General features: G+C 35.9%; 1 protein-coding gene across 3 annotated transcripts in view; it reads right to left on the bottom strand.

The window, feature by feature from the left end:
* Window positions 1-21,896, bottom strand: part of WDR72 (WD repeat domain 72) — a 100,425-nt gene that overhangs the window by 77,677 nt on the left and 852 nt on the right. For all 3 annotated transcript variants that reach the window (XM_040077266.2, XM_040077268.2, XM_040077267.2), the window contains exons 2-11: window positions 14,219-14,380; window positions 13,189-13,295; window positions 10,124-10,202; window positions 7,226-7,400; window positions 6,608-6,684; window positions 4,758-4,877; window positions 3,533-3,678; window positions 3,074-3,170; window positions 577-718; window positions 36-278 (exon numbers count right to left, since the gene is read on the bottom strand). In XM_040077266.2, coding sequence (XP_039933200.1) covers window positions 36-278; window positions 577-718; window positions 3,074-3,170; window positions 3,533-3,678; window positions 4,758-4,877; window positions 6,608-6,684; window positions 7,226-7,400; window positions 10,124-10,202; window positions 13,189-13,295; window positions 14,219-14,371 — 1,339 coding nt within the window. In that variant the 5' untranslated portion in view covers window positions 14,372-14,380. The remainder of the gene's footprint in view (window positions 1-35; window positions 279-576; window positions 719-3,073; window positions 3,171-3,532; window positions 3,679-4,757; window positions 4,878-6,607; window positions 6,685-7,225; window positions 7,401-10,123; window positions 10,203-13,188; window positions 13,296-14,218; window positions 14,381-21,896) is intronic.

Genomic DNA, 21,896 nt, shown 5'->3' with positions numbered 1-21,896 from the left:
ACTGAAATGAATCTGAAAAAATTGCTACAGCTTACCTTTAAAAAAAAGGTTTTCTAAAAGTCTTGCTCTTGCAGTTTTTAAACCTGATGTTACAAAAATCTTCCCATTTTCACATCCACACACAAGCTTATCAAGACCAGGTATGTACACAGAGGAACTGACAACTGCACTTCCAAATCCATCTTCAGATCCACAAAGTTGATCAATAATGCCTTCTGACATGGAACGATGTTTATCAAAATTATCCTGAAGTGTCCAAATGGTTGTAATTGGGATCTCTAGAGGATGGGGCAAGAGAGGATTTTTTTGTTTATGCAAAACAAAATATAAAAAGTCAAACAAAAAATAATACACCTTTTCGTCTCTTGATTACTTCCCTTAACTTATCCTTTCTGCACTGTAGGATTGGAAAGTCAGCAGCTGCTACTCCTCCTAACTACAGGAAATCACCACACAATGAATAAATGAGCAGCACTTTCTAGAGTAAGAAGTTCTCCATGAGAATTTTGGTTTTCATTAAAATTGACCCCAAGACATAATGAAAAAGATGGCAGCAAGGTGCCAAAAGTGCCAAACCTTTTGGAGAACCATCAAACATTGACACAGGAACATCAGGAATGTGCCACAAAGTGATCCGCCCTGAAGCTTCACCAGAAAAAAGAACCTTGTAGAAAGGCTCCTTTCTTTCATTCATGAAGCCCATGACAAAAGGAAGACTCTGTGAAAAAGAACAGTAAATCAATATTCTGAAAGAAAACTGATACAATAATGTAATAATCAATTGTAAACAAGAAGGGGGTTTTTTTCATCAAAAGCTGTAAAAATACAAAACAAACCACAGTTGATTTCTTATCTGCCACTAAATCCTGCTCACACTATGTCTACTCTGCCTGGTATAAACCTCTCAAGAATCACCTCTGCTTTTTAAGTATCCTTGGCTAAACCTACATCCTTAAATGAAAAAGCAGACTGGGAGTTCTCCCCAGGTTTACAGTTTCACCAGCATAAGAACCAAGGTCAGGCTGAAAAAACAATGCAGTGAAATATTGATAATCTTTGCATCAAAAAAAATTCAGTCACCACAGCTTGCATGACTACAAATAATGAAAGGTAAGAATTATGCCTTTACATGGGTAATAGTTTATAACAGCATCATTCAGTCATGAGGTGGTGCATCATTTCAAAAGAGCAATGAAGCTGCTGAAGGATGTGGAACACAATTCTGACAAGGAGCAGCTGGGGGAGCTGGTTGTTTAGAAAAAAAAGCTCAGGGAAAAAGGAGGTAGTTGTAGAGAGTGATAAGCTATGTTGGATATACTTATTTACAATACTGCAGTTTGAGAGTCAGCTCCAAAATAATTAACTGTCATGTAAAATGGTTTGGTTTACAGTCTCAGAGTGGAGATCAAAACAGATCATCACACAGGTGATTTGGTTGTTTCAATCCTGCTTTAAAAAACTATTCAGGCAGTAAGGGAAATATTAAAGCAGAAATATTAATATAGAGCTGGTCATTATTTTTTAAAAAGCATATATTTAGAGGAAAGTATATGTCAGCTTTGTGCCACCACTGTAACCCTATCATTTGCTAAGCCATGTGCTTTGGCTATTTCCTCTCCTTCACCTTTCCTGACCTTCTGGCATCCTTCAGCAGTTATCCTATCTGATTTTTAGATCACAGCATTTGGGGAAAACTGAATGGCTTACGCTCCTTCCCTTTAACTGAAAATCAAATCTGTCAGGCTTCACAATATTATGCAACAAAGATGTTTTTCTAAGGGCCTACAATTGTCAACAGAAAGAAAGAACGCTAGAAAACCTCACACAGGTATATATTTAACAGAATTTCTAATCAGCTACAAATAAAAATGTTTCTGTTGCATATCTTCAGAAACTGCTTAACCACCTGCTTGAGCTGTCACACAAACACTCAAACTAATGCAATTTCAGGCAGGAATTAAATCCACATCTTCCAACAATTACAACTCCATTAACTGCATTAGCAATCAGACTTAGCAAAAAAAGCCAGAACCAAAGCTACACAAAATAATCTATTTGTTCTGGTTCATTTTTTTCCCAAGTAAGAAGGCCTACCACATATCTTTTCTGCTCCCCACTTCCCAGCTTCTTAATCATAACAAATTTTCTACTTTTCAAATCAACTGGGTTTTCTGATTTATTTCTTTGTGCTCACAAAAAGCACTACATAAAAAGTGAGTGAAAATGTAGGTTTTCCAACACAGCTGAGTCCATTTGAGATACCTCTCTACACAGCAACTTCCAGTTTGAAATTGATGTGACATGCTCTGCTGAATATGAATTCTCAAACAAAAGTACAGAGATTACCTACTTTTTCAGCTTCCTCTTTTCTAAACATTAGAGGCTTATTCAAGCCAAGACCACGGTTCTGAAGAAAATCACATGTGTCTCATTTTATGCACTCTGGGTACATCAGTGTGCTCACAGAGCAAGAAAGTTCTGCATGTGATTATACCACTGAAGGCTCAAGCCAGCAGTATTCTGGATAAAATGCCACAGATTCAGAGCCTTCAATTTTGGGTGGATACACAACCTATTTTTATGTATTTACACTGAAGCACGCATACTTCCCTTAATAAAAAAGAACTAAGTAACTTGCTCACGTTTTGCTTATGGGTTGGCTTTTTTGATTTTGGTTTTCTGACACGGTTTTATTTGTTGAGAGATTTTATTATTTATTTTATTTTTATTAATTTGAAAGCAGAAGTTTCTAAAATTATTTTTAGACATCTTTGTTAGAAAAATATTTTTCTTTCTGTCGAAATTAGAGAAAAGATACAACAACCAGTCTATCTATAGTTGAAGACAAAGGCATTTTTCCACTGTGAAAAAAACCCTAAATACAGCCAAAATGAAAGACAAAATACATAAGCATCTTCAAGTTTGTAAGTAACAATCTTAAAGTGAGGTAATAAATATTACTCATTGTTTTTATAGAACAATTAAATCTGTTGATGAATTCATCAATTCTTTTAGATTATTCAGGTAATTGCAAACAGACAATAAATAAACTTTCAAACCCTTATGAATTTACCTTATTTTCCTTCATACCAGTAAAGCTGAGTAAATGAGGATAAACCGTTTCCTTCAGCGCCTTCCCATCAGCAGGGTACATGCTTTTAGAAAGGCCACTGCATAATTAAAAAAGAAATTTTAAACATACAAGATTTAGAAAGTCATTTTTTTAGAAAGCAGAACAGTAACATCCAAGATTCACAAGTTCAATTAAAGGTAACCAAATAAGTAATTACAGGAGACTTTTTGAAATCACAGCACCAGCTGCCCAAGTTCTACATGGCTAATCTTATTCCTATGCCCCCTGCTGTGTCAAACAAAGACTGAGGGCTGTCAAATTCAGGGTAAATCTTTGAGTGCCAAAGTGGTTTTGTTCTGGTTTTTGATCATTTGCAACATGCAGAGATTTTCCATAGTAACCCTCCCAAAGTTCATCTTATACCTGAACTTTTTGTGTGAATTTCCCATCTGAGCCCACCTGTTTAGCAGCTGGTAGATGTAACTGTGGCCATCTTCTGTCCAGATGATAAGTCTGTAAGCTGCCAGCACTTCCCCACCAGCAAAGCACTGACCACTCTTACAGAACTCAGTACAAAGCAAGGAGAAATCACAATAATCGTAGACCTAAGTACAGAAAAACAACAAAATATAAACAAATATTGTTGGCAAATTCATTTTAAGCTAAACTGGGCTTGGGCAGTGGATCAGTAAGTCAAACATAAGTTCAACTCTTTGTGGTCGAACAACTATTTTTCAAGCCTAAAATGTTTTAATAATAACAAACTACTGCAAAGTCAGAGTGAACCCATACAGTTCAAAGTTAAAGAAACTGACAGTTAAAAAAATAAACAACCAAAAAGTAGCAGTAGAGTCTTATAGTCTCATTATAGGAATTAATAGAAAACAATGCACGTTACAGATTTTTCCATGAAAAGCCTATCCATTCTACTCATGAACTTTCTCTAAAGATGCTTTTGTACAGAAATTAAGTATCCCAAGAGACACCTCAAAGATATTCTACAACTATATTATTCAAAGTTGACCCAGGTGTATATGAAATTTTTTCACCAATTCCTGGGAGATGTTGGAATCAGGTATACATGTTAAAATAAAGAATGATTAGTGTAAGAGAAATTTTGTAGCACTGTAAAAGAAAAAATACAGAATTTTTACAATAAGTTTCAGTTTAAATACGTTATGTTTTCTCTAAAACTGTTATTAATTTTTTTAAAAATTTTTAGTTACTTTATTACAGCTACAAGAAAAAGCAATATAGCCTGGGGTCTTTAGTTTTGCTGCTTCTATCAACAAACAAAGGTCCCTGGCTACTGAGGACTTGCCAACTGTGAGAACTTCTGTCATACTTAAACAGGGTTTTTCAATCTTTGTGTCCCTTTCAAATGCACTGTGGAGGGGACTATAATACTCAGTGCTCTAAAACTGTCTAATACTTAAATCCTCCTTCTATCCAGCCAATTTGGTGTTAAACTTTCAAAGCAGAAATACACTCATAAGAAATAAAAGCTTCATCTCTTTCACACAGTTTAAGATAAGCCAAGAAGTGTTGCAGGCATAACTATATCTGACAAATTGTGAACACTTTCTTTAACCTAAGGAGAAAAACAAGCACCTGCATGTAAAAATCACATTAGCTTTTCAAAATTAACAAGATTAAAAAGAAAGTGCAATGTTCAATAACGTACCTGCCAGCACACGGAGGACACAACAAGAAGGAGCCTTTCCGTGTAAGTACAAAATCTTACTGCTTGACAATTTAAACAGTCCAGAGATTTTGATTCCTTCTCATACACACTTTGTTTCTCCTTTACAGCACAGAGAGGGGAAAAAAGCTATAAAATTTGTTTCAGATATCTGAGCTTTTAGGATAGAAACAACCCACTGAAAATAACTTTCTGTTAAAAGACTTTCAAAATTCAAAGCAACATACAATTCTTAATTAACAATAGAAAGACAACAGTATTCACAACTAATATGTAAACAGAAGAATGTAAACATTCAGTGTGGCTCAGACGATCATCTCACTTAAAGAAATTATAATGATTGTGGAGAAGGACCAAAGGCAGGCCATAAATAAAAACTGCTATAATGAGCATCTGCTAAGTATTCTTCAGTCAAAAAATAGCTACAACAAGCTATAAACAGAGTATCAGATTCAGAAAAGCCGATCAGTATTATACTTTCCCACTCATTCTTGTTGCAATCAGGACAGTCTGAGATGCTTGTGTTGCCATAGGTCTTGTTTGATTTTAACACCTTTAAAGTTAGTGTAAAAGCAAATAATCTTCTTAGCTTTGCGCTGCTAAATGTACTGTTAAAAACAATGTAGTATTTTCACTCTTTTTGTGGGAATATCAGATACAATAAAGTCATCAGGCTCAAAATTATTCTATTGGAATTATATTTATTAAATATTGATTATATCACTTAAAACTGATGCTTTCTATATTTTAAGATACCAAGAGTCTTAAAACATCTCAGAGAAGGGGTATGTATGCTTGGAATCATGGCTATAAAACTGAAAGCCATTTTCTTGGAACATCTTGAGGCTTCAGTAAATTCCAAGTAAATCCAACAATATTTACTACAACACTGCTCTTTAGAATTTAGCTGGATTGTTATGAACTCTGCAGCAGTCCCTCCACCAAAAGTGGCCCCAGGCAGTAAAAAGACCACACCATATGTTCCTCTGACATCTGTAATCAGTTGTTAGAGTCCTCAGAATTTTTACAACATGGCAGCGGGGTTTGCGCTAGGAATGTTGTAAAGGTGCACCCATCCTAAAACACCACAGATAAATCAAAAACACCGGGATAGTACCAAACTTGACAGATTGTCCTCAGGGGCCTGATTCTACCCATGGAAAAGCAGGGTTGCCCACACCCTGCAGTTTGCTGAGCCAAGCAGTGAGGGGTTACCAACAGTCAAAGAAGTCTTGATATTTTGCCATTTTTGTCTCACTGTTGAAGTCCCTTTGTGATTCTAGCTTTTAGAATATAATTAAAACACAAAAATTGCATCCCAGTTCTAACACTTGTTCATGGAAGGCAACAGATGCTGATAATACTAACACAAAAAAGAGTAAGTGAGCTTGAAGATAGAAAAATAGGACACTTGACACAGCAAGAGTCTTTTCCAAGTGAAGACAGCATTGTGAAAAGCAGACTGAAGAAAACAAAATCTAAAGGACCATTTTGAAGAGAGTAACAAGGGTGAAGAGTAAGTACAAAGGCCAATATCGAAGAGCTTTAGTTTAAAGGACAGAGTGAAGGGGTTCAAAGGCATTATCAGGATAGCAGGAAAACATTGAAACTTAAGCATTCTGCAATATGAAAAGACAAGAAGCCAGGCCAAAAAGTAGTACAGCTGTCATGGCAAAAGCTGTCCAATGGCCCAATTTTAAATCATGCTATGTGTTTTAGAATTTTGTAACAGAAATAATAAAATCTATTTAATACACATCCAGAAGACTTAAATTTATTCATACTCTGCTTCAATGCAGCCTTGACTTGAGAACAATCATGTTAACACTGACCTGAATGCTATTCAGAGATGAAGATAGGTCCCACACTTTGAGAACTCCAGCTACAGACACTGCAACCAAAGAGTCCTCTGTGAAAAGTCAGTGAGATAGTCAACTTGAAGCCAAGTTCAAACAGCACCTACCTAGTCAGCACTAAAGAAAGGATTCTGCAAGATAGTGCCTAGATGAAATATCAGCTTTACACAAAAAAATAAATGATATACAGAAATACAAAATATGTGAGCAAAATGGGAATAAGTAAACGATTTACAGAAATACAAACCACATAAGCAAACAATGAAAAATGTATTAACAGAAGACACAGAACTGTGATATTGTGCCTTTAATTTCTCTGATATTACAAAACTTATTTATACTTAAATCCAAGAAATTAGCTGCTTACAGCCAGTATAGAAGTTGTTTCTTTTCCTCTAACAAATATATTAAATAAAACAGGGCCAATATTAGGAGCCTTAAAAACACCTCTTGCACTATCAATGAAACATTTCATCTTCTACATAACAGCTCTGTGAAACAATTTGATATTAAATCAAGCAGGATCATACCAACTATACAGAAATATTTTATCACAGTTTAATGTGCCTACATAAACACCTTTAAAACATATACCTTGAATTCTCGCAGAGTGCACAATACACATACAATTTATCCAATCAGAAGACTGAGATGATGATAAAGTGTGAAGAACGCACAAAGTTTTAGCATCAATAATAAGAACATCTTGATATTCTCCACAACAAAGAAGCCAGCCTTCACCTGTCATTCGGAATGAGCAATGGTAATACTGTCCAAATGGAAAGCAGAGAGTCAGCACAGAGAGATACACAAATGGCATGCAGATTTTTCACACTGAACATGTCATAATCAACACTTGTATCATCACTAACAAATCTAAGGCATATGTGAAACCATACACAATATTGCTAGTGATACTAGCAAGTCACACAGCTTAGTAAAAGGTGCTTCAGACTGTCTGTCACCTGTCCTTCCTAAATATTAAGATTTTTGTCATATTTGGGAGAAAGTCAGGTGTTAATTGTTTCTCTGAGAGGCCCCTCTCCAAACATTTAATAAAGCTCCTGTCATCAAGAGTTGTATAAAAAGGATATTCAGGTGAATATGCAGAATATTCATAATCAAATTTTTCATAAAGAATTTCTCATTACTTTCCAGGACGGATGTCTACTCCATAGGATATTCTTCATTCTGACATTAAATGCCCTAGTGTTCAGAAAATTCTCTGTCAGCAATCACAAAGGAAAAAAAAATCCAGACACAAAGCAAAGGAAAAGAGTGCAGAGTGACTGAGAGGATTTCTTTCTTGCTAGGTGTTATGTGCAAGAACACCTGCATTGCATCTCTAGCTGTAAGTGTAAATAATTTCTATAAATGCATAAGCAGCCACCTCAGAGTGGATCTACATTTAATACTAGCCTTAAAATAAAGGGAACAATCAGGCAGTCCAACAAAAATATCAAGCAACCCAAAAAAGCTGCGCCTCATTTATAAATTTTCTGTACAGTTTTGCTTATTTAATAATTGTCATTTTTTTCAATCAACTAACTGAAGTGTAAAAATAAAAGTAGTATAAATAACTGGAACTAGGATAAATAGTACTACAGCTATTATGAGTAAACAGAGGCAGAAATGCTTAGAATTTACAATTACTGTTACCATTAAATTAGGCTTTAAATAGAGGATTTTTATAGTCAGTAATTCCTCTGAGAAAATTCCACACTGGTCAAGATTCACAAATGTTTAAGTGTTGACCCTGGTGTTAAATTTAATTTCAAATGGCAAATATTCAGTTTGCACTACTTGACATCTGCCATTCATAGCTAAATCACCTACACTGAACAAAAGGAACCTACTAGAGCAGATAGGTTAGTAGTTCAATTAAAACCAAACATTAACTATAGCACAAGCTACCTTCCCCCATGGAACAACAAGAAAAAACATTTAACAAAACACACGCACAGAAAAACACAATTTATTATAACTATCTGAAGGCTGCATTTTAAGAATACTTTCCCCTCCTAACAACACCTACTTTTTCCTAAGAAAGTTTTCCTGCTAGATGTTCCTATTTTTCTTTAGCTAACTTGCCCAAGTTATTAAACAAAAATAATTATTAGCCAAAATTAGGTTTAGCTCACTTCTAATAGAGAGGAAGTACCTATTTTCTACAAGTATGTGCTACACCTATTTAAAGGGTAAGAATGAATATTCTGCCTCTGATCTTCACAAAAATACATACAGATTATCAGCTAAGCCAGCTTCACCTACTTCCCTGCAGAACTTGTCTGCAAATTCATCGAATAAAATCTAATTACGCCCTAGAACACAGCAGATCATACTGCACCTCAGATTATAATTTAAGTATTGTTTTGTTTGTGTATACACATCCATTTAAGGAATATATACACTTTAAGCATATGAACAAATAAAAGTGTAGCATAATCCTTAATTAATGTTTTTATACATATACGTAAAAAAAAATAATTATGAAGTTAATCTTCCATGATTTTTGTTGGCAATATATCCAAGCTTTCTCCTCTTCCCTTTACAATTAACAATTGTTTGAATTCCTCATATCAACCAAAGAAATGGCAGGAAAAACATTTTCTGGAAGCTTTAAAAATTTTAGATTCCAAATTGGCTGTGCTTTGGAATTACATGAAGGCCCAGATATCCATCCTTTGGAGCCTTAGTTCTACCCTAGACTCGCTCACTCAAGAAAGACAGCATTTTAGTTAATACAGGAGCCCTGAGCTTCTCATCTGCTAACATATCCAGAAATAAGCCATGTCCCAGAATCAAACCCATAGATGTTTGGCCCCTCAATCTTACTCACGAGTGTATTTCAAACTCTCCCACATTCCAAACTCTAGATACTTATTTGACCTGGATACAGTTGCAACCAGACACATGAAATTATGTGAAGCAATATTCAAAGTCTCTGAAAATGAGGGATTTGTCCTAAAGTTCTGCAATGAATGAAAATGCATTTTTGAAAACGGAGTGAAGTTTTTTGGAGGTCAGGATCTCAGCACTAAAACCATTCAAAAGTTTAAAAATAAGTCTTTCAGCAGACTGCCTCACAGATTACTTTGGCCAGATTACTTGTACTTTTAAAATGTCATGAAAAAGTCAACATCAAACTTGAAGTTTCCATGCAATTTTAACAAGACAAGAGCAAAGATTAAGACCATTTCACTTGGCTACCTGATGCCCAAACAGTAAGTTAATCAATACTGCATTTCAAATATTTGCAGCTTAAAAGTAATCAGTCTGATTTGATTAAGGAATTCAGAGGAACATAAAAGTCTCAATTCTTCTCTTAGAAGAAAAAAAAAAAAACTTAAAAAGAGATAAGAACTACTTAAGTTGTGACAGGGTCTTCTATGTTTAGAGCTATGTAATTAAAACTGTTTCTGAAAAATATCTCATTAATAAAGCAAAACTCTTGTAATGAAGAGAGACCTCATGAAAAGTTGCTATACTTACATGGATCGCTGTATGCCTATAAGGAAGCTTTGTGGTCTCAATGCACTGTCCACTAGCGACATTCCAAATACACATCTCCCTGCCAAAGATAACTTCATATTATTCTCTGTCATTTCCACTCAATCAGCTGGAATAATTTTGTGCCACCAAGTTTTTCTTTAGTGCTGTATTTAAGTGCAGTCTGGTCATTTGTAAAGCTTTTTGTTACAGATTGTTGGGTAAGAAAATGTAGTCATTAGTAGGGGATGACATACAGTATCTGTTTCTTTTTGTTTTAGTAATTACACCCTGCTGCCTTGCAACCGACCTGACTTTAAGACCAACTCTGGTCTACAACAAATTGTAGGTATACTGCCATTACAGCTCGTCAACATGTCACTGTAACTATCTGTCACTCGAACTACATCCTCCTGAAAATGATTCATTTCACTGAACTTAAACCACATGTTTCAAAAAGCATTATGCATCTTCTCCCACATCAGACTTCAGTTCTTGAGAGGAACAACTTTTGTAAAGAAGAAACAGTGCCATCATGAGGCTGTTCCCAAAATCTGCTCTCAATACACTCAACCATCAGTACCTCTGCAACACTACAGCTACACAAGCACATTTAAGGTTGTTTGAGAAAGACTTCAACACATCTTCCTTATCTACACATTATTCAACATGCAGTGGGACTGGATCACAAGAGACAAACTAAATGTTGTAAGTGAGGCTGTATGAGATACAGTATCATAGTTCAGCAACTGAATGTTAAACTTTTGATTAGATTTAGACTTTATTAAAAAAACAAACCTTACTTCCAGAACTGAAACGTTCATTTCATTATTTCTGACATTATATTGTAAGAAATTTTCTGTATCAAGGCTTAAAGAATACATTGGGGAGAGTATTTTATTATAGAAGAAATACTACTTAGTGATTTACATTTTAGCCTACCTACTTTCCCATTTTATGCTAAACTCAAAGTATTATTTCTTAGTATTTTTCAGCAGAGAAATAGCAGAATCTAAGTTGGTAGACCCAAAGTCAGAACTTAAGTGAAAGCTTTACACTGTTAAACATTTCAGAGCAATGATTTTCTGCTTGTTTATATCACAACTTCACTGCTTTAGCCACATCACTGTAATACATATCTACAAACATGCACAAATGAGACCAGTATATGTCAGAACGTAACTTCAGTTTCTGGATGATGTATTCAATTTACTGTGTGTACTAATAAGGGGTGAGCAATATCACACATGCCATACAGCATATACTGTAGGACAGGTTTGTCATCTATAGAACATCAGTGAGAAATTATGAATCATTAGACTCATTTATAGACTTCCATATTAGAAGTACAAGAAACAATGTTCAATACTCATTCTTTTGGGATTAGTCAGTTATAGAAACTCTGAAAATAATCTGAAGTGGAACATGGAAGATTATCATAGAATCATCTTCCATACCATTTCTTCCATCCACACTACAAGGAGATGGAAGCTTGAAAATGGCAGAAGTGAATTATTCACAAGTCAGAAAACACAGCTTAGCAAACCCTCCATCTCCTGAAGACAAGGTTTCCTATTTGTAATTATCTCAACTTCATGTTGCAACCTTACAGGGATCAGTGATGGATGCTTTGCCCTTATGTAACACAGATGAGAAGTCAGCAGTAATTTGGTAAAAGTGAACACTTAAATAGGCCAGAAGACAATTCAATCCTACCTACACACATTCCAAACAAGTCTAATGATCCCTGCAGAGATAAGATCTTTAGGATGTGAATATCTCTGTATGGTGTATCTATAGCAATATTCTCATTTGTGTCTTAACACTTTCCACCCCAGTTCTTTTGGAAATACAGTATCTTTTCTCCCAGTATGATCTGGAAGCAGTACTGCTCTAAGAGACCTTCTCCTAAGAGACCTACTCCTCTAAGAGAACCCTTGAGTAGAACTGTAGAAGGGCAATACAAAACTGGTTGTGTAGATCTCTCACCCTCTCTGCATATACATAACAAACAGTGCTGTTTATGACTACCTGTCCAGTGAGGCAGTCTAATCTTTCAAGAATAAAAAGCCTGGAATCATTTTTTTGCAAGTTATCCCTTTCTTGTATACCCTTGACTGAATGAGAGAGTCAGACAAGGATCCTAGCAGTGGGAAAGGATAAATAAGCTACTCAGTAAGAAACCAGTAGCCTTTAGGTGCTGGAAGGTACAGCTTGAAGGACAATTGACATGTACTCTTCATGGAAAGCCAGTTTAACAGAGCTGTCCTGCTACTGTTAATTAGAAAAGATGAACTCCCAGAAAAGAGGGGATTATAATTAAGCAGCCAGAAAAAAGTGCTTAAGAGAGCCCTTAAGAAAATAAGCAGCTAGCCCTAACTATTTTCAACAGATGACATCCTAAACAGGTCTTCAGACCCCAGCTCAAACAGTTACCAAATACTCTGAATTGTACCCTAGCAGAAATCAGGAAGCAGCTTGACTCAAGTCACAGGCTATGGCGTAACAAACACATAGCAGAAGAGCTGCAAGATCAGGGCCCTCTGAAAGGATGTTCTCCAAAACAGCACATAAGATTTAAAGACAGAAAAGGAGGAGGAGGATATATGCCTTTAATTCTGTGCTTCCATACATACTGACTGAGGAAACAAACCAGATCAGAGTACATTTGCCCCTTTCACTGGTTCAGTTCTCAAGACTGAGCTCAGGAAGAAACAGAAAAACACCATGATGCTCAAATGCTGTTGAACTTGCTGATGCCCTCCAATAGCCCATTAATTTCCCTTTGAATAGGGTCTAGCCAACTCCTCTGAATAATTCTTTTTTTCTGTCTACTAAGTGGATACGTGAACCTGCCAAACCTCTCTGATGTCCACAGGACAATGTATTATTAATATACAATAGTTGGACTATTGTATATTAACAATGTAGTCACTATCCTAAGTAGCTGCTATCATTTTAATACCATAGAAGTAGATGGAAACATTTCTGTAAATGCATAATCTGACCTACACTTGACACATATTTCATGATTTAAGAAATGAATAATTGAATATTCAGTTACATACCCATTTTCAGTAGCACTTACTACATATGGCTGTTTCTCAAACTCTCTTGCTTTTGCCAAACAAGTTACAGAAGCAGTATGGCCAAAGAGAATTTCTTTAGATGAAATCTAGGAGAATAATATAATGATTTATCTTAAGCAATTTCTGTATTAACTAAGGATGTCTAAAACCAAGAGACTATTACTTGTAGATATATATATAATTTTCATGCTTTATATTCTTGCATTCTTCAGTCACGTTTCTAGAATGCAGAAAAATGTGGATGAATTTTTATGCAGTTTTCATAAAGCTATGTTTTTCTATTAATTGCATTCATTTTCTGAAGAATGTATGGAGATCAAATGTTATAAAACAGGCAATGTGCAGAACATCTCTGGCCTTCACCCTACAGCATGCACAAAAAGTGGCACCAAGAAGTGGACACTGATAAACCAAAGCTCTTAAACATGTATTTCATACCAAATGTTTAAATAACCTCCCTGATTATCATCACTGCATGCAAAAGTTTTAATTAGAAAAGGTAGCCTTATAAAAGCATATGCTATCAGGCTGTTTGAATAAGAATGGGACAACAAAATTTAAAAAATAATAGAACCATAGTAATAAATATGAAATAATCAAAGCAACTTGATGCTTCCATCTTGGTAGACAGATTTGGTTTTATAAGTAGATACTTTTTCTTTAACTGACATGTCACACTCAGCAATTGATTTAAGAAAGAAAAAATCCTTCACAAGATAGGAATCATGATAATTGTATATATTTACTTGCTGCCATTACTCAGAGCACACAGTCACAATTTATAATCCACGGGTCATGCTAATCTATGAAAAGTTCTCCAAAGTCTGCAAATAACATGTTGCTCACACAGACATTTCACTTTCTGTTTCATGAGTTTCCTATAACAAATATCACACTATCTTTAAAAATTTATCTGAGTAAGTGCAAGTCTGGATAATCCTATTGCCAATAATAAAAGATAAAACTCCAGTCTGTCTATTTGGCAAACTGTAGCTCAGAGGACACAAACCTGTAAGTCTGATGAAAGATCCCAGAGACAAATCTGTCCTTCTTGGCTTCCTGTAACTATGGTCTGCTGGTCATCTGTGATCATCACAGCAGTAATGCTGTGAGAGGGAGCTGTTCTCCCCCACACAGCCACAGCTGGTACCAATGTCTTCATGGTCAATACCTGAAAACAAACAAGTCATCACGATTAAGTAAGATTAAACATAAGAAAAAAAATAACCTTAAAAAGGGGGGGAATGTAATCAACATCTGGAAAAGGAAGCTATAAAATGTTGCTGTAAGAAGCTGATGCTGCACTGAAACATTTTCTTGCTTTTGCCAACACCACACTAACATTTTCAGGGACCGGTACTATCAGGATACTGAAACCTCAGCAATAAGAGTTGTGTGCCGCCCCGCACAGCCTGGCTTAGCTCTGACAGGCTCACGTTGTTCTCCCTAAATGTGGCTGGTGCAATACACACCACCTCGCCTGTTCCCTCCTACCAGCAGCGCAGTTCATTGGCAGCAGCAGTTGCCAACTGCTGGAGCAGAGATTGCACAGGAATAGGATGTCAATAAAGACTCTGTGGTTTCTAGGAGGGTAAGGCAAAAGAAATATAATAGGGCCAAAGGTGGGAACTGGTGTGGGTCAGGGAGTAAGATGAAAATGAGGCCCAAGATGGCAAAGCATTATGTACCCAACTGTTCTGTGCCATCTCCTAGAGACAAGAACCAAAAAAAGTGGCAGCACAGTTGCAAGCTGAGAAACAGAGAATGAACAGACACCCTCTGTTGTTCAAGACATGAGTCCCTTGTCCAAAAAAAATTATCATCTAATAGATTTTTCCCTACTGCACAAAATTGATTTAACGGAGTTATCCATCTGGCTGAGGGCAGTTTTGACTCCCACCAGCCGGGCAATAGACAGACAGATTGACAACAGCTGAAAGACTGAACATCAAAAATGCTTGTATATGTCAACATGCTATTCTCAAGTGTCAGTGAAGAAGAAATGGATTTTAAGCTGTTTCAGATTCACCATCGTCTAATGTCACTTAAATAAACAAATATTTTAATTGTTCTTTTCAAAAGTATTGTACATCACCTTTCTTTTAATCCAGACAGCAATAACACAATTAAAGACATACTTCAGAACAACCACTTTGCAGCCACTGAGCAAAATTCACCTTTCAGAGGTGTGCCCAATTTGTCCTGGAGAAAGAGGGGACACCAGAACCCTCTGCGCATCCTTGGGAAAGATGTTCAAAATGAAACAAGATGCTACAGTAGTGGAGCTGGGAGAACTCAGTCAAAGAACATGACAATAAAGCTGAACTTCTGTGAGGAGAGACAGAAAGAGGGCAGAACAAAATGCATGACAGCCAACAACCAGCAAGTCAAAGGAAGTAACACAAGTGATGAGAAACGACATGAAGAGCAGTTCCTGTGATAATTTAGAAAAGACAACAGGACAGAAATGGAGCACAGAAGCAGCCTTTTAAGTTATGCTTAAAGAAACTGTAACCCAGCACAACAGCACCAGAAAGCAGGGACACAGACAAGAGGTATCTTCATGACTACTACTAAAAGCCTAAAGTGACACAGAACTAAAGGAATGGTCTTGCTTCCTGACAAGAAAAATGAGATAAAGGGCTCAGCTATGGAGAAAAAAAAAAAAAAAAAAAAAAAAGGCTGAAAAGACTGGTATGGCAGACTATTGAGGTCCTGCCATACAACCTTGACAGAATGCTGAGGGCAGAGGAAGAAGAACCTGAGAAAAAATTGAGGTCATGAGTTCATTAGGCTAAATCCCACTTAGTTTCATTTAAAAGCTCTTTGTGGATATATAAAAATACTGAGACATGTTGTTCCCAGCATTAGAATCTGACTTTTCTGATTTTTTTTTTTTTTTTTTTTTTAATCTCCAGTCATATGAAGTTACTGGTGAACACTGAAATCCTTTTCTCTTGCATTTTATGCCCTGACATAAAAGCTGTTCTGGACAATCTTTAATGACGTGGTTTTAGTTATCAGGTAAGCTAAAAAAGGTTGCCATTTTCTAAGACTTATAAAGGGATGGCTGCCAAAAGAGTTTGATAAGCCAAATCTTGCATCTTTAAAATGCATTTGCTTGCATATCATGTAGTCATTTATACTTGCACCATGGGAGTGTTCAATTAGTGTAAAACACCACAAGGAAGCACAATTCAGGTTTGTACTGCATTGAATATTGGATATTAAGTCATACATTTTATTTTCTTATAAGGTAAGCATAGAACCAAGCTCAATATTCTTAGCCAAAGACCTACTGCTGTGCAAGTGATGAGTAAGAGAGAACTCAAATTAACAGATGCTAAAAAAAAAAGCAATCCGATAGAATTTGGTTATGTGGAGATCTATCTGCAGACGGTTTAGTTACTCTTGAGTAACATGAATAAAAAGCTACTGCTACTGACAAAAGACTGGTTTAATTTAAACTGAAATGTTACAAGAATATTTTCTATGTTTTCCTTTACATTACAACTGAAACCCAAGAGAAGCAAAGCAGAAGGTATATGAATTTTTGTATTAATGCAGTCCTTAACTTTTCTCTCCAGTTGTTTCTTGGTTTTTTGGATTAAGGTATTTTGATGCACAAGCAGTTTGAATGAAACCTTTGCTCCTTAGTGTAGCATGACTTCACTAGAATACAGCATATCCGCATGCACACATTTTGTCTGACAATACTTAGCTTTACCAAATTTTTTAGTGATACTGATAGCACCTAAAGCAAACTTTGTTGAAATAAAAATCAACAGATAGACTGTTTCTTTTAAAAAGGGAAAAGCTGTTTTCACAAAGTCAAATATTACCCAAGGCATATCAGAGCTGCATGTAGCTTATCAGCACGTGTCAAATTCCTCCTGCTCTGCCCACTCAAGCATGTCTGATTTGCAGTATTAACCCATAATTCAACTTGAAATCACATTTCTCAGTACTACTGCCCATTTCTCCCTGCTTACAGCCTAATAAGCTTTTTTGTGCTGCCCTTATAACCATACTGCCAAAGAGTACTCTCTCATTACTAAAAAGCTCTGGTTTTCGTTAAAACCATACCAGCCCATCTCACCATTAACTTGTTCCATCTCTACCATTCTGTCTCTAGTTCCTTTTCACACTGAAACTACACCACAAACCTCTATTAACTTGGAAAATCATCCAAATTTTCACAGCTTCAAAGACTTTGGTTGTACTTCTTCAGTAACTTTGGATCATCTGTGTAGTATTAAAGCTTAATTTGGAAAGCTGAGCACACCACCTCTTATTCTACAGGAGCCATGAGATATTTAAAAGTCTAATCAAAAGCTTCAAGAGGCCAGAAAGCTGAGGTCTGACCTTGAGTGCCCTACTAAGCACATATTTATGCAAGGTCTTTTCCTCATCACTCAGCTTTTTTGACTAGGACTAGTCATGAAATGACAAGAATGAAAAAGGTCAGATTATACCACAAAGAATCAGTGCCACCATAATTTAACATATACTTTCCCCATATATATTAAGTGTATCATGACTTTGACTCCTCTACTGACCCTAAAACAAAATGAAACAACTGTTAGCTTCTCCATTGGGCTCATCTCAGACTTCCACTCACTGCTATATAAGCAATAATTATTGCTTAATCTCAGGCACACATCCCTTCCCACAGCTATGTTCTCTCAAAATAAAAATGTTAACCTTAAAGCCAGTGGCATGGGAACATAAAGGGTTAGAAGGGCAGGGTGGCTGAGGTCTCAGGAGCATGCACACCCATGCACTCACAGTGATCAGAAGTGAGAAAGATTTTTGGGTATTGTTTTGCCCCACTGAAGACTGAGGCACACATTCCCTATTGCTCCTTCTATTTCCAGTGCCACTTCAAAAGCCTAAAGGAAGCTTTACTGTATGACACATCCTCAAGACATTAAACTGTTAGCTACAGTTGTAAGAATGACATTTCTTGATAAAGAAAATACATACTGGGATCTTTCAATTAATTCAGAAATAATACTTCTGCTAAATATACTTATACCAAAGTCCTTAAAATGAGGAGCTAAACTCCCCACAGGGATCTACTCTCAAACAGTTCATCATATAAAATGCTGGTTATGATAAACTTCTTTCTTACCACTATAATTTGTAAAAAGCCTACCAAATGCAAATTTAGTTTATTTATAAAAGAAGAAAGACATCTCACAACAAAATATAACTTTACAAATATCAGTTAACCTGCCAAAACAACATTTTTGAATTTATAGCCATATTTATTTCATGTTTCCTACACATTCCAAGCTGTCAATAGAAAGTCACTTTCTTAAAAGTCCAGTTAAATGTCTGACAATCAATGTAGGCACAAAGCAAAACAAAACCATGCAGAAATTTGCTTGCAGTCCTGAAAATATTAAGATATTATCAAAATTTAGCTGTTGGCATTGGATTCAACAAGTTTTCCCCGTGTACACCCCATTATATTTATCCTTGTAGTAAAGGAAGCCTTAGGAAGTAAAATTTAGGCAGAGCCTAAGTTTTTATACAACCAGTTCCTATGATTTTTGTGTTTCTAATCTCTCTCATTCTCCTGTTTCTGTCTGTTCTTTGGTTTTGTCTGACACATTCTCTTCATTTCTACAGAAGAAATTAAAGTCCTATCAATATTGGTTTTTCTCTTAGTAAAAAGCTAATGTTTTTTCTTAAAAGTAGCTTTGCAGTCTACTGGTCCATTCTATGCTGCTTTCACAACTTACCCTATTTCATGATGTAAATGTTGCACTCTCCCTAAGGATGTTGCATACCATCTCCAGTAACCCACTTCAAGATGTGATGGGACTTTCCTCAAGACCTGTTGGGTGACACCCTACAGATCTGGAGTCACTGCTGAGTGACACCCACACCTCCCTGGGGATGGGGATGTCCTGCTCCTGCAGTCCAAGGGAGCAGGGCACTGGGACCGGCAATCGATACAATCCATTTTAACTAGCAAGAAGCACCTGGTAATACCTTGTTTGTATTTCTTGAACGAGTGACACGAGAAACACTTATTTCATTCCACACAATAATTCACCACAATCAGAAGGAGCACAGTAAGGGCAACACCATCTCCCAGCTGCTGATTACATCAAAGGTTTGCAGCACAAATTCAATTTTATGATGTTAATCTCAACCTGCCACTCAGAAATTTTCTCTGAGGGATATGATTTTTTTTTTCTCTGGATTTCATTTTAAGAATGATTTTCTTCTTCTACAATCAATAAAGATATGTTTTCATCAAAAGACTCTATCTTGGCAGAATTCAATTGGCCATCTCAAAACCTTTTGGTGACACAATATTAATTAAGATAGTTTATGTTGCACCTAAGCTGGAAAATGGGGCACTGAAAACATAGCAACTCAACATTTGTGCTTTTCACATGGTCATAAGGTACAGTAAAACAATCTTCACTTCCCTGAAGTTGCTTTTTTACCTCATCAACTGTTATGTTATATTAAGCTTCCCAGAAAAATATCACAATATGTTTTTTTACTAAGTAGATAAATCAAAAATGTGTCCAAAAATATAAACTTCTTAAACAGTCATTAAAGGCTTCAACAGCATAGTATCTGTTTAAACACATTAGACAACAATTAATGCACGTGAGCTAGCAAACTAGTTTTAAATATCCAGGTAATAAATTAAGTTTAATTAAAAAAAAATATTATGCAAGTGTGTGTGTGGAACATAAAAGACATCTCTTAAAGGAAAAAAAAAAAAAAAGGCACATTTACTATCTGAAATATGGTGTCTGAATGTCCCTTAAGTCATCTCTAGTGGGGTTACTCACATCCAAATGGTGAAATGTTTTGCACTAGCAGACTTTCCATCAAGTTTCAGGACAATCACACATCAATTCTTACAGGAAAGCATGTGTGACAGAAAGGGCCATCAGTCTCTGCAGAATGCAAGCTTTGATTCCTATGAAATTGCATCTTACTCAAAGATTTCACCCTCAGTTTCATACACCTTCAGTCATGCCTGGGCTTATTGAAAATAACAGTTTTCCATGCAAGAAAGTGCTCCAACCTTACACTAGCAAAGGAACAGCTCCTTACAGTTTCTTAATTATAAATTCTTCTTTGAGCAGAAAAACATTTATGCCCTTTAAAGAGTTAATGATGCCAATATACTTCCATATGAATCACAGGACCTACTAAGGTAACATCATCTCCAAGTTAATGGCCTCCAAAACTTGGAAAGTGTGGAGAGTAATAAACTTTGAGTCTGTGTCAAAATATCCCACAGATGTAAGCAAATTTACTTGTAAGTGACAAAAGCTTTAATTGATTTCGATTTTTATGAAGTATCACAAATTCTGTAATGAAGTAGTCATAATTACAAAATTTATCCTCATTTATACTGTTTTAACACAAAAAACAAACAATCTGGTAAAGTCAAGACACGTGAAAGCTAAAACTGAAATTTACAAGCATCTCAAACTGGCAGCCAGGGAATATGAATCAAAGTTTTAAGTCACTAATTTTGTCTTCCTTAAGTGACCTTGAATTCATTTAAGACAAAAAACCCTGTTGATCATAGAAAGGTGATGTTTTTGGTGCAGCTACACTGTACTCTGGGATGTTTAAATAACAAACAAAATTGGAGTCATATGGTGAAAATAAAACAACCAGAACGTTTCACCAGCCCTTGTTTTTTCAATTATCATGTAATAATCATTACTCAGTGGAGTAAGAAATTGCATCATAGGGAAGATTTCTAAATTCTGACAAGCTACTTCTTTTTCAATTTTACTCTTTGGATACTCCCAATTAAAAAAATTTCTCTGCAGTGATCTTTGCTACAGTGCATGCAGCTGTTTAGTGTAAACAGCTCTGAATGACTTGTTATACACACAGTCTAACCAGCTTTAGTAAAAAGTCTGTTTATTATGAAGCAGGATTGAAGTCCAGAACTCACTCAAAGCTTTGCAATCCATGGATTGCAGTGTTCTTTACAGTGAACTTCAAACTCTAGCACTGAAAAGTCTTTAAATGAGAAAGAACTGTTATTGCCACGTAATCAGTCCTACTGACACAAACCTTTTGAGCAGACCTACCTCACCACAACAGCCATTTTTGCAATGAGTAATCCCAAAAAAGATCATTGTTCTGTACCAGGGACATCACTAACATGTTAAAATTTCATTACATATTAAGACAACTCCCACTATTTCTAGCACCAACTAGAAAAGAAATCATGACAGAAATGCCCCAATACTCTAAGTGAGCCCTTTAGCTAGAATTATTTGGGAAAAAACCAAACCAACAAAAAAAAAAAAAAAAAAACCACAAACAACCAACAACAAAAACAAACAAACAAAAAAAACCACACACACAAAAAAAACCACCACCAAAAAAACCCCAAACAACTTGGATGCTAATGCTTTGCATCGACCAATAAGGAATAACGAATCACCAAAATAGCACAAAAGCATTTTCACAGTTCAAGGAGCTAGTATTTTGCACTCTGTATGTTCTCACATTACTAGTTTCCTCCCATAATCCAGTGAACGGATACGTGCCGATGCAATTAATGGAATTCATGTCATTCACTAAATTACCCTGAAAACAAAAGTAACTGACATCTAACATCACAAAACAGAGGTGAAAGTTACAAAGCTTACACTACACGTGCAACAGACCAAAAAAAC

Source organism: Hirundo rustica, chromosome 13, assembly GCF_015227805.2.
Source record: "Hirundo rustica isolate bHirRus1 chromosome 13, bHirRus1.pri.v3, whole genome shotgun sequence".
Taxonomy (NCBI): Eukaryota; Metazoa; Chordata; class Aves; order Passeriformes; family Hirundinidae; genus Hirundo; species Hirundo rustica.
This window is presented reverse-complemented; position numbering and strand designations above follow the sequence as displayed.